Here is a 13,313-nt window from a genome sequence, read left to right as displayed (position 1 = left end):
ACCCTAGCTGCGACGGGACACCCTCCCCTGCGGTTCCTTGGGATCCACCCTAGCTGCGACGGGACACCCTCCCCTGCGGTTCCTTGGGATCCACCCTAGCTGTGACAGGACACCCTCCCCTGCGGTTCCTTGGGATCCACCCTAGCTCAGGCAGGACACCCTCCCCTGCGGTTCCTTGGGATCCACCCTAGCTGCGACGGGACACCCTCCCCTGCGGTTCCTTGAGATCCACCCTAGCTGCGGCGGGACACCCTCCCCTGCGGTTCCTTGGGATCCACCCTAGCTGCGGCGGGACACCCTCCCCTGCGGTTCCTTGGGATCCACCCTAGCTGCGGCGGGACACCCTCCCCTGCGGTTCCTTGGGATCCACCCTAGCTGCGGCTGGACACCCTCCCCTGCGGTTCCTTTGGATCCACCCTAGCTGGGACAGGACACCCTTCCCTGCGGTTTGTTGGGATCCACCCTAGCTGGGACAGGACACCCTCCCCTGCGGTTCCTTGGGATCCACCCTAGCTGAGGCAGGACACCCTCCCCTGCGGTTCCTTGGGATCCACCCTAGCTGAGGCAGGACACCCTCCCCTGCGGTTCCTTGGGATCCACCATACTGGGACAGGACACCCTCCTTTGCGGTTCCTTGGGATCCACCCTAGCTGAGGCGGGACACCCTCTGGGACAGGACACCCTCCCCTGCGGTTCCTTGGGATCCACCATACTGGGACAGGACACCCTCCCCTGCGGTTCCTTGGGATCCCCCCTAGCTGTGACAGGACACCCTCCCCTGCGGTTCCTTGGGATCCACCCTAGCTGAGGCAGGACACCCTCCCCTGCGGTTCCTTGGGATCCACCCTAGCTGTGACAGGACACCCTCCCCTGCGGTTCCTTGGAATCCACCCTAGCTACGGCAGGACACCCTCCCCTGCGGTTCCTTGGGATCCACCCTAGCTGTGACAGGACACCCTCCCCTGCGGTTCCTTGGGATCCACCCTAGCTGTGACAGGACACCCTCCCCTGCGGTTCCTTGGGATCCACCCTAGCTCTGGCAGGACACCCTCCCCTGCGGTTCCTTGGGATCCACCCTAGCTGTGACAGGACACCCTCCCCTGCGGTTCCATGGGATCCCCCCTAGCTGAGGCAGGAAGATTCCCTCCAACTGGATTACCCTAACCCCTGCGGAAGGACTGTTTGCCCTGGAACCAAGGTAGTGTGTTTCTGTGGAACTCCCCAAAAAGGAACTTTGTTTATTCCCATTGGAACTGCCTGGGGAGGCTACCCAGGTAATTGTGGGGTCTCTGGGTGGGACACCTTTGTGTATTGGGGGCTGGGAGACTCTGCCTTTGTTCCCTGGAGACTGTGCAGAGGGGGGTTGCCCTGAAGATTTCCTGAAGGAGGATTTGCTGTGATTGGGACTTGTGGACCTTCCATGCGTATTGTCCTTTCCCTGTTTATCTACGTTTGGTTGTAATAAACCCCTGTGAAACAACCCCTGTGGCACGTGTGGTATTTCCCTGATTGTGCTAGCGGCTCATACGTCATACGTTGTGTGACATTTCTGGTGGCAGCGGTGGGATATGGATGCTAGCACATCAGGGAACTACTTGGACCTTACAGCTCATGAGCTCTCTGAGCTCCGGCTACCCATGCTGCAACGGCTCTGCCACCGGTGGGGTATTGACCCAGAGGGGAAGCGGAGACACGAGCTGATGGAGCTACTCACTCCCCATGCTCAGCCTACCCAAGAAGGCAACACCCAGGGGGACCCCCTGAGGGGGGAGAAGAGATCTGTAACTTGCATCAAGATGCAGCGGAGGGAGGTGAGGACAGCACTCTCACTATGTTCCATAAACACTTAGCTGCTATTGGCCCAGGCCTGTCCCCAGCAGAACGGCTAGAGGTATGGCGCCTAACTTTGCAGGCCAATCAGTCTGGGCCCTCGAGCTCTGTGCCTGCTGTGGGGTCACCCAATGCTCAGCGGCGAGTGGTGAAATTGACTCATGCTGCTTTCCCCATATTTGATGAATCTAAGCAGAGCATAGACGGTTTCCTTCGCTCCTTTGAAGGTTTGTGTGAGGACCTCCGAGTCCCTCAGGAGGAGTGGGTGCTTATCCTGGCGGGTAAGCTCACAGGCAAAGCTAATGAAGTTTATCAGGAAATCCCATATCCTCAGAGGGCGAATTATGGGGAGGTACGGCGGATACTTTTAGCCAGCTATTCCATTAGGCCAGGCACCCTAGATGAGGCCACCAAGCTAGCGGATGAGTATATTGAGAACCGCTCCCAGGCCCGCCCCCTTACCCTTGCTTCAGGTACTATGGTCAACACCCGTGGTCTGGACCGCCCCCAGCCTCCGCGGTTAAACCATATACCTAACCGCACCCTCTCAGCACCTACTCGCGCAGCCCCACCCTGGACCTGTTTCCGTTGTGGATCTCTGGCCCATTTATCTCCAGCCTGCCCTTTAAATCTACGTCCTGCCCCGCCAGGGCCCACAGGGAGGCTCTCTGCACCTCGGCAGGTCGCTGCTGTCTCTTCACCAGGACCCAATATTCGTCAGCAGGTTATCCAGACAGTACGGCAGCTTACCACAGACCCAGCGGTTGCCCCTCCCAGGCCGAGAGAGGATGTAATAGAGGAATATGTTGTCTTGGGGATGGGCTGGGACAACAGTGGACAGCCCAGAAAACATGTACTTCCTGTCAGGATCAATGGTAGGCAGGTGGAGGGGTTCTTAGACTCAGGATCATTTATTACCCTAGTGGAGACCCATATTGTCTCTGCAGATGCAGTGATTCCTGGCAAAACTGCCCGCATTGTTCTGGCTGGGGGCCACAAACAAGATATTCCCATAGCCCAGGTCACCTTGGATCTAGGACATGGGCCGTTTACTCATCGAGTTGGCATACTGCGACAACTGCCTGCTGAGATCCTCCTGGGCAACGATGTGGGCCATATTGAATGCAGCCTCTCCCGAAATACTAATGAAGCCAACGCTGTCTCCATGGATGCGCCACAAGGGGTAAGAGAACCTGCAGCTGACTGTGACAGTCCCCCTACCCCTGACTTGCTCCACCCCACTACCTTTAGGGAAGCTCAGCACACTGACCCTACCTTAGAATGTATACGAATTAAGGCAGGGAAACCCCCAAATGAGCGAGGGGAACAGATTGTTTGGGAGCGGGGGCTACTCTATAGGATTGTGAAGGGGAACCCCAACCAGCCATGGAAGTGTTCCCGACAACTTATAGTACCCCTGAGTTACCGGGCTCAGCTTCTTCACATGGCCCATGAGATCCCTTTAGCTGGACACCAGGGGGTTACCCGTACTCGACACCGATTGACCCAAAATTTTTACTGGCCTGGCATCTCACAGGAGGTGACGCGGTACTGCCGCACATGTGACAGCTGTCAGAGGACTGGCAGGGCCAATAATAAGCCCAAGTTTCCCCTCTGCCCCTTGCCCATCATCAGTGAGCCCTTCCAACGGGTGGCAGTTGATCTTATTGGGCCACTTAGCCGGCCAAGCCGTTCTGAAAAAAAATATATCCTAACTGTAATGGATTATGCCACCCGGTACCCAGAAGCTGTAGCATTGCGTAAAATTGATGCCCCCACAGTGGCTGATGCCCTTATCCAGATTTTCAGTCGGGTGGGCTTTCCTAGTGAAATATTGTCAGACCAGGGACCCCAGTTCACATCCCAACTACTGCAATGCCTGTGGCAGCGTTGTGGGGTCCGGGCGATCCACTCATCCCCATACCACCCCCAGACAAATGGTCTTTGTGAGAGATTTAATGGGACACTAAAGACCATGTTACGGACATTTGTGGAATCTGGCGAGAAGGACTGGGAGCGTTATTTGCCCCATTTGCTATTTGCCTATCGAGAAGTTCCCCAAGAGTCCACAGGATTCTCTCCCTTTGAACTGTTGTATGGTCGAAGGGTCCGAGGCCCCTTAGATTTACTATGTGAATATTGGGAAGGGGCCCCACAATCACAAGAAGTCCCCATAATCCCCTATGTATTAAAGTTCCGCCAGCGTCTGGAACAAATGACCAGCCTGGCACATGATCACCTCTCCGCAGCTCAGCAAAGGCAGAAAGTGTGGTATGACCGCAAGGCCAGGGAACGCAGGTTTATGGAAGGAGACAAGGTGCTTCTCCTAGTTCCCACACGTCATGACAAGCTCCAGGCTGCATGGGAAGGACCCTATGTGGTCACTCATAAGCTTCATGATACAACCTATGTGGTAACTCCCCCTGAGGACCCATCTCACTATAACACTGTCCACATAAATATGATGAAGCCTTATCACATCAGAGAGGACATTGTTAGTGCCATATGCAGTGCACCAGTTGAAGGTACTGATGATCCTCCAATCCCCAACCTTATTGAGGAGGCCACTTCAGCCAGGGGAATAGATGCAGTTACCATAAGTGACCACCTTCACCTATCTCAACAAGACCAACTTCGTAAAATTTTACATTCCTATTCTCCCATGTTTTCGGCGAACCCAGGGCACACCCACTGGGCTGAACATAAAGTTGATACAGGAACTCAGTTACCTATACGTAGCCCTGCTTACCGAGTGGCCGAAGCAGTTCGGCCAGAGATGAAAAGTCAGATAGATGAGATGTTGGCCTTTGGGGTTATTACTCCCTCCCATAGCCCATGGGCTTCACCTGTGGTGCTGGTGCCCAAGAAAGATGGTAGTACCCGATTCTGTGTGGACTATAGACGACTTAATGATGTGACCACCACTGATGCTTACCCAATGCCCAGGGTAGATGAGCTCTTAGACCGGCTGGGAAATGCAAAATATTTGACTACCCTTGATCTCAGCCGCGGTTACTGGCAGATTCCCCTTGCCCATAGTACCCAGGAAAAGTCAGCCTTCCTCACCCCCTTTGGTTTATACCAGTTTACGGTAATGCCCTTTGGTATGAGAAACGCGCCCGCAACTTTCCAACGCCTGGTGAACAGGCTGCTGGAGGGAATGCAGGACTTTGCTCAGGCCTATCTGGATGACATAGCTGTCTTTAGCCAGACTTGGGAGGAGCATCTCCAGCACCTCCAGCGAGTGTTTGCTCAAATTCAGGATGCTGGGCTTACCCTTAAGCCAGAAAAGTGCCACTTAGCCATGGCCGAGGTACAATACTTGGGACATAGAGTTGGGGGGGGACAGCTTCGCCCTGATCCTGCTAAAGTTGAGGCAATTTGTCAGTGGCCTATACCCAAAACTCAGAAACAGGTATTAGCCTTCTTAGGAACTTCAGGTTATTATGGGAAATTTATCCCTAACTATAGTACTGTTGCCAAACCCCTGACAGATCTGACAAGTCGCCAACGTTCTCGAACCATTGTGTGGCCCCCAGAATGTGAGTCAGCCATGAACGCTCTAAAGCAAGCTCTGGCTAGTTCCCCTGTGCTGGCGGCCCCAGATTTCTCCCGGCGCTTCATTTTGCAGACTGATGCTTCCAATTTTGGCCTTGGAGCAGTACTTTCCCAAGTTAATACCTACGGTGAGGAGCACCCCGTTGCCTACCTGAGCAGGAAACTGTTACCCCGAGAGGCTGCCTATGCCACCATTGAAAAGGAGTGCCTGGCAATTGTATGGGCTTTACAGAAACTGCCGCCCTATCTGTATGGCAGAGAATTCACTGTTGTAACAGATCACAACCCCCTCAGTTGGTTACAGAGGGTCTCAGGAGACAATGGGAAACTTCTAAGATGGAGCCTCCTGCTTCAACAGTATAACTTCACCATTCAACACCGAAAGGGAAAAGAGCATCACAATGCAGATGGACTCTCACGCCAGGAGGACTATCCGACCAGCGGTGGTTCCTGAGGCCCTCCCTAATAAAGGGGAGACCCAGAGAAACCACCTGCGCCAGGGGGGAGAAGTGTGACCAAAAACCCTTATACTGGCTCCATGTTTAGCCAGTGCATGATCTAGCCAAGATGGTGGCAGCACATTGTTCTGTTTTCCCGCCGAAAGGGTTTTAAACAAAGAAGCTCCCAGAAGTCCCCTCCAGAGGAGCTGGGCAAGTCCCTCCTAGGTTAAACCCCTCCCCTAATGATGCTGCAGGGGACCCTGCCAATTGGAGCTGCTAGGGTTGGGTTAAGCAGAAGCAGGGTCAGCCTCCTAACCAATCAATCCTAGGGGGTGTTGAAAAGAGGGGAGGTACCAGCAGCAGGGTAGAAAACCCAGAGGTTGTGGGTGGAGAAGGGCTTTTTGTTCATCTGGGTGTAACCTCGCTACGGCAGGACACCCTCCCCTGCGGTTCCTTGGGATCCACCCTAGCTGCGGTGGGACACCCTCCCCTGCGGTTCCTTGGGATCCACCCTAGCTGCGGCGGGACACCCTCCCCTGCGGTTCCTTGGGATCCACCCTAGCTGCGGCGGGACACCCTCCCCTGCGGTTCCTTGGGATCCACCCTAGCTGCGGCGGGACACCCTCCCCTGCGGTTCCTTGGGATCCACCCTAGCTGCGGCGGGACACCCTCCCCTGCGGTTCCTTGGGATCCACCCTAGCTCAGGCAGGAAGATTCCCTCCAACTGGATTACCCTAACCCCTGTGGAAGGACTGTTTGCCCCTGGAACCAAGGTAGTGTGTTTCTGTGGAACTCCCCAAAAAGGAACTTTGTTTATTCCCATTGGAACTGCCTGGGGAGGCTACCCAGGTAATTGTGGGGTCTCTGGGTGGGACACCTTTGTGTATTGGGGGTTGGGCTAGGAGACCCTGCCTTTGTTCCCTGGAGACTGTGCAGAGGGGGGTTGCCCTGAAGACTCCCTGTAGGAGGATTGATGTGATTGGGACTTGTGGGCCTTCCATGCGTATTGCCCTTTCCCTGTTTATCTACATTTGGTTGTAATAAACCCCTGTGAAACAACCCCTGTGGCACGTGTGGTATTTCCCTGATTGTGCTAGCGGCTCATACGTCATACGTTGTGTGACACACGGTGAGGGCAGTGAGGGGGTTGGGGAATGCCCTGCCGGGGGATGTTGGGTAGGGGGTTCCTCACGGTGAGGGCAGTGAGGGGGTTGGAGAATGCCCTGCCGGGGGATGTTGGGTAGGGGGTTCCTCACGGTGAGGGCAGTGAGGGGGTTGGGGAATGCCCTGCCGGGGGATGTTGGGTAGGGGGTTCCTCACGGTGAGGGCAGTGAGGGGGTTGGGGAATGCCCTGCCGGGGGATGTTGGGTAGAGGGTTCCTCACGGTGAGGGCAGTGAGGGGGTTGGGGAATGCCCTGCCGGGGGATGTTGGGTAGGGGGTTCCTCACGGTGAGGGCAGTGAGGGGGTGGGGAATGCCCTGCCGGGGGATGTTGGGTAGGGGGTTCCTCACGGTGAGGGCAGTGAGGGGGTTGGGGAATGCCCTGCCGGGGGATGTTGGGTAGGGGGTTCCTCACGGTGAGGGCAGTGAGGGGGTTGGGGAATGCCCTGCCGGGGGGCCGGGTGATGTTGGGTAGGGGGTTCCTCACGGTGAGGGCAGTGAGGGGGTTGGGGAATGCCCTGCCAGGGGGTGTTGGGTAGGGGGTTCCTCAAGGTGAGGGCAGTGAGGGGGTTGGGGAATGCCCTGCCGGGGGATGTTGGGTAGGGGGTTCCTCACGGGGAGGGCAGTGAGGGGGTTGGGGAATGCCCTGCCGGGGGATGTTGGGTAGGGGGTTCCTCACGGTGAGGGCAGTGAGGGGGTTGGGGAATGCCCTGCCGGGGGATGTTGGGTAGGGGGTTCCTCACGGGGAGGGCAGTGAGGGGGTTGGGGAATGCCCTGCCGGGGGATGTTGGGTAGGGGGTTCCTCACGGTGAGGGCAGTGAGGGGGTTGGGGAATGCCCTGCCGGGGGATGTTGGGTAGGGGGTTCCTCACGGTGAGGGCAGTGAGGGGGTTGGGGAATGCCCTGCCGGGGGATGTTGGGTAGGGGGTTCCTTACGGTGAGGGCAGTGAGGGGGTTGGGGAATGCCCTGCCGGGGGATGTTGGGTAGGGGGTTCCTCACGGTGAGGGCAGTGAGGGGGTTGGGGAATGCCCTGCCGGGGGATGTTGGGTAGGGGGTTCCTCACGGTGAGGGCAGTGAGGGGGTTGGGGAATGCCCTGCCGGGGGGCCGGGGGATGTTGGGTAGGGGGTTCCTCACGGTGAGGGCAGTGAGGGGGTTGGGGAATGCCCTGCCGGGGGGTGTTGGGTAGGGGGTTCCTCACGGTGAGGTCAGTGAGGGGGTTGGGGAATGCCCTGCCAGGGGGTGTTGGGTAGGGGGTTCCTCAAGGTAAGGGCAGTGAGGGGGTTGGGGAATGCCCTGCCGGGGGATGTTGGGTAGGGGGTTCCTCACGGTGAGGGCAGTGAGGGGGTTGTGGAATGCCCTGCCGGGGGATGTTGGGTAGGGGGTTCCTCACGGTGAGGGCAGTGAGGGGGTTGGGGAATGCCCTGCCGGGGGATGTTGGGTAGGGGGTTCCTCACGGTGAGGGCAGTGAGGGGGTTGGGGAATGCCCTGCCGGGGGATGTTGGGTAGGGGGTTCCTCACGGTGAGGGCAGTGAGGGGGTTGGGGAATGCCCTGCCGGGGGATGTTGGGTAGGGGGTTCCTCACGGTGAGGGCAGTGAGGGGGTTGGGGAATGCCCTGCCGGGGGATGTTGGGTAGGGGGTTCCTCACGGGGAGGGCAGTGAGGGGGTTGGGGATGTACCCAAGGCTATTGTGATACAGTGAGTGTTTGCACACAGTACCTGCCCCCCCCCCATGACACAGACACACAGGGGCACTTACTGTACAACAGAACTTTATTAGTGCAGTAACTCCCCACCAGGCACAGGGCCCCGGGCAGCAGGTTTATATTTCCGTTCCATTCAGTCCCACGGCTCGAACATCTCGGCATGAAGGTCTCCTGTAATGGCACCAACAGGGGGTGATTTGTAATTACCCCACCCTCTTACACTGCTCAGATTGACTCACCCCATTCCCCATAGTTCCCTTCTGTCTGTGTCACAACCCCATAACCCTGAAGTGGGAGGGACTCACTCCATTCCCCATAGTTCCCTTCTGTCTGTGTCACAACCCCATAACCCTGAAGTGGGAGGGACTCACTCCATTCCCCATAGTTCCCTTCTGTCTGTGTCACAACCCCATAACCCTGAAGTGGGAGGGACTCACTCCATTCCCCATAGTTCCCTTCTGTCTGTGTCACAACCCCATAACCCTGAAGTGGGAGGGATTCACTCCATTCCCCATAGTTCCCTTCTGTCTGTGTCACAACCCCATAACCCTGAAGTGGGAGGGATTCACTCCATTTCCCATAGTTCCCTTCTGTCTGTGTCACAACCCCATAACCCTGAAGTGGGAGGGACTCACTCCATTTCCCATAGTTCCCTTCTGACTGTGTCACAGCGTGGTTGGGCAGGACTCCAAGTCCCATAATGCACCTGTGTATGTCACCCAGTAGCCAGTGCTAGATTTGTATGTGGGTGAAGGGTTCTTACCTGAAGCTACACAGCCCTTTTAGGATTCCAGGTTCTGCTGTTGGGAAGAGAAGGAGAACAGTTAGGGGCATTTTCATTGGAACACGTAAGCCCAGCCCACATCAGCCACTGGTTCTGCCTTTCTACATGGCAGATAATTCACTAGTAGGTGTAGCAGAGCAATAGGAACCCAACAGGCCCAACAGTCGTGAATCGGATTCTGTGCAATTGAACCATTAATTAATTCATAATAATTGCAGTGAGGAGTTAAACTCCCTTTGGAATGGATAGAAGAATGGCCCAAATGGCACCCGAACCCGGAAAGACTTGGAAGAAAAGGGAAAACTCCCATTGGAATGGATAGAAGAATGGCCCAAATGGCACCCGAACCCCGAAAGACTTGGAAGAAAAGGGAAAACTCCCATTGGAATGGATAGAAGAATGGCCCAAATGGCACCCGAACCCCGAAAGACTTGGAAGGAAAGGGAAAACTCCCATTGGAATGGATAGAAGAATGGCCCAAATGGCACCCGAACCCTGAAAGACTTGGAAGAAAAGGGAAAACTCCCATTAGAATGGATAGAAGAATGGCCCAAATGGCACCCGAACCCTGAAAGACTTGGAAGGAAAGGGAAAACTCCCATTGGAATGGATAGAAGAATGGCCCAAATGGCACCCGAACCCCGAAAGACTTGGAAGAAAAGGGAAAACTCCCATTGGAATGGATAGAAGAATGGCCCAAATGGCACCCGAACCCTGAAAGACTTGGAAGAAAAGGGAAAACTCCCATTGGAATGGATAGAAGAATGGCCCAAATGGCACCCGAACCCTGAAAGACTTGGAAAGAAAGGGAAAACTCCCATTGGAACGGATAGAAGAATGGCCCAAATGGCACCCGAACCCTGAAAGTCTTGGAAGGAAAGGGAAAACTCCCATTGGAACGGATAGAAGAATGGCCCAAATGGCACCCGAACCCTGAAAGACTTGGAAGGAAAGGGAAAACTCCCATTGGAACGGATAGAAGAATGGCCCAAATGGCACCCGAACCCTGAAAGACTTGGAAGAAAAGGGAAAACTCCCATTGGAACGGATAGAAGAATGGCCCAAATTGCACCCGAACCCTGAAAGACTTGGAAAGAAAGGGAAAACTCCCATTGGAACGGATAGAAGAATGGCCCAAATGGCACCCGAACCCTGAAAGTCTTGGAAGGAAAGGGAAAACTCCCATTGGAACGGATAGAAGAATGGCCCAAATGGCACCCGAACCCTGAAAGACTTGGAAGGAAAGGGAAAACTCCCATTGGAATGGATAGAAGAATGGCCCAAATGGCACCCGAACCCTGAAAGACTTGGAAGGAAAGGGAAAACTCCCATTAGGATGGATAGAAGAATGGCCCAAATGGCACCCGAACCCTGAAAGACTTGGAAGGAAAGGGAAAACTCCCATTGGAACGGATAGAAGAATGGCCCAAATGGCACCCGAACCCCGAAAGACTTGGAAGGAAAGGGAAAACTCCCATTCGAACGGATAGAAGAATGTCCCAAATGGCACCCGAACCCTGAAAGACTTGGAAGGAAAGGGAAAACTCCCATTAGAATGGATAGAAGAATGGCCCAAATGGCACCCGAACCCCGAAAGACTTGGAAGGAAAGGGAAAACTCCCATTAGAATGGATAGAAGAATGGCCCAAATGGCACCAGAACCCCAAAAGATTTGGAAGGAAAGGGAAAACTCCCATTAGAATGGATAGAACAAATGGCCCAAATAGCACCCGAACCCCGAAAGATTGGAAGGAAAGGGAAAACTCCCATTAGAATGGATAGAACAAATGGCCCAAATGGCACCCGAACCCTGAAAGATTTGGAAGGAAAGGGAAAACTCCCATTAGAATGGATAGAACAAATGGCCCAAATGGCACCCGAACCCTGAAAGACTTGGAAGGAAAGGGAAAACTCCCATTCGAACGGATAGAAGAATGTCCCAAATGGCACCCGAACCCTGAAAGACTTGGAAGGAAAGGGAAAACTCCCATTAGAATGGATAGAAGAATGGCCCAAATGGCACCCGAACCCTGAAAGACTGGGAAGGAAAGGGAAAACTCCCATTAGAATGGATAGAAGAATGGCCCAAATGGCACCCGAACCCCAAAAGATTTGGAAGGAAAGGAAAAACTCCCATTAGAATGGATAGAATAAATGGCCCAAATGGCACCCGAACCCCGAAAGATTGGAAGGAAAGGGAAAACTCCCATTAGAATGGATAGAAGAATGGCCCAAATGGCACCCGAACCCTGAAAGACTTGGAAGGAAAGGGAAAACTCCCATTAGAATGGATAGAAGAATGGCTCAAATGGCACCCGAACCCCGAAAGTCTTGGAAGGAAAGGGAAAACTCCCACTGGAATGGATAGAAGAATGGCCCAAATGGCACCCGAACCCCGAAAGACTTGGAAGGAAAGGGAAAACTCCCACTGGAATGGATAGAAGAATGGCCCAAATGGCACCCGAACCCCAAAAGATTTGGAAGGAAAGGGAAAACTCCCATTGGAATGGATAGAAGAATGGCCCAAATGGCACCCGAACCCTGAAAGACTTGGAAGGAAAGGGAAAACTCCCATTGGAATGGATAGAAGAATGGCCCAAATGGCACCCAAACCCTGAAAGACTTGGAAGGAAAGGGAAAACTCCCATTAGAATGGATAGAAGAATGGCCCAAATGGCACCCGAACCCTGAAAGACTTGGAAGGAAAGGGAAAACTCCCATTGGAATGGATAGAAGAATGGCCCAAATGGCACCCGAACCCCGAAAGACTTGGAATAAAAGGGAAAACTCCCATTAGAATGGATATAAGAATGGCCCAAATGGCACCCGAACCCCGAAAGACTTGGAAGGAAAGGGAAAACTCCCATTAGAATGGATAGAAGAATGGCCCAAATGGCACCCGAACCCTGAAAGACTTGGAAGGAAAGGGAAAACTCCCATCGGAACGGATAGAAGAATGGCCCAAATGGCAACCGAACCCTGAAAGACTTGGAAGAAAAGGGAAAACTCCCATTGGAACGGATAGAAGAATGGCCCAAATGGCACCCGAACCCCGAAAGACTTGGAAGAAAAGGGAAGACTCCCATTGGAACGGATAGAAGAATGGCCCAAATGGCACCCGAACCCCGAAAGACTTGGAAGAAAAGGGAAAACTCCCATTGGAACGGATAGAAGAATGGCCCAAATGGCACCCGAACCCCGAAAGACTTGGAAGAAAAGGGAAAACTCCCATTAGAATGGATAGAAGAATGGCCCAAATGGCACCCGAACCCTGAAAGACTTGGAAGAAAAGGGAAAACTCCCATTAGAATGGATAGAAGAATGGCCCAAATGGCACCCGAACCCTGAAAGACTTGGAAGGAAAGGGAAAACTCCCATTGGAATGGATAGAAGAATGGCCCAAATGGCACCCGAACCCCCGAAAGACTTGGAAGGAAAGGGAAAACTCCCATTGGAATGGATAGAAGAATGGCCCAAATGGCACCCGAACCCTGAAAGACTTGGAAGAAAAGGGAAAACTCCCATTAGAATGGATAGAAGAATGGCCCAAATGGCACCCGAACCCTGAAAGACTTGGAAGGAAAGGGAAAACTCCCATTGGAATGGATAGAAGAATGGCCCAAATGGCACCCGAACCCCAAAAGATTTGGAAGGAAAGGGAAAACTCCCATTAGAATGGATAGAACAAATGGCCCAAATGGCACCCGAACCCCGAAAGATTGGAAGGAAAGGGAAAACTCCCATTAGAATGGATAGAAGAATGGCCCAAATGGCACCCGAACCCCTAAAGACTTGGAAGAAAAGGGAAAACTCTCATTAGAATGGATAGAAGAATG

General features: G+C 54.0%; 2 protein-coding genes across 5 annotated transcripts in view; one reads left to right on the top strand and one right to left on the bottom strand.

Moving 5' to 3' along the window:
- The first annotated feature begins 2,250 nt into the window (after window positions 1–2,250).
- Window positions 2,251–5,621, top strand: LOC116411700. The gene is made up of 2 exons (XM_031904486.1): window positions 2,251–3,013; window positions 5,325–5,621. The coding sequence occupies exons 1-2, from the start codon at window positions 2,309–2,311 to the stop codon at window positions 5,328–5,330; spliced, it is 711 nt and encodes a 236-aa protein (XP_031760346.1). The 5' UTR covers window positions 2,251–2,308; the 3' UTR covers window positions 5,331–5,621.
- A 3,118-nt stretch (window positions 5,622–8,739) lies between these two features.
- nuggc (nuclear GTPase, germinal center associated) overlaps window positions 8,740–13,313 on the bottom strand; it is a 116,118-nt gene continuing 111,544 nt past the window's right edge. For 2 of the 4 annotated variants that reach the window (XM_031903781.1, XM_031903782.1), the window contains 2 exons: window positions 9,457–9,490; window positions 8,740–8,864 (listed from right to left, as the gene is read on the bottom strand). In XM_031903781.1, the coding sequence (XP_031759641.1) occupies window positions 9,476–9,490 (15 nt within the window). In that variant the 3' untranslated portion in view covers window positions 8,740–8,864; window positions 9,457–9,475. Of the gene's footprint in view, window positions 8,865–9,456; window positions 9,494–13,313 lie in introns of all 4 variants that reach the window. The other 2 variants (XM_031903783.1, XM_031903780.1) reach the window with 1 other exon arrangement.

This window comes from Xenopus tropicalis, chromosome 6 (assembly GCF_000004195.4).
Source record: "Xenopus tropicalis strain Nigerian chromosome 6, UCB_Xtro_10.0, whole genome shotgun sequence".
Classification (NCBI taxonomy): Eukaryota; Metazoa; Chordata; class Amphibia; order Anura; family Pipidae; genus Xenopus; species Xenopus tropicalis.
Note: the sequence above shows the minus strand (reverse complement) of the source record. Positions and strands in the feature narration are given on the sequence as shown.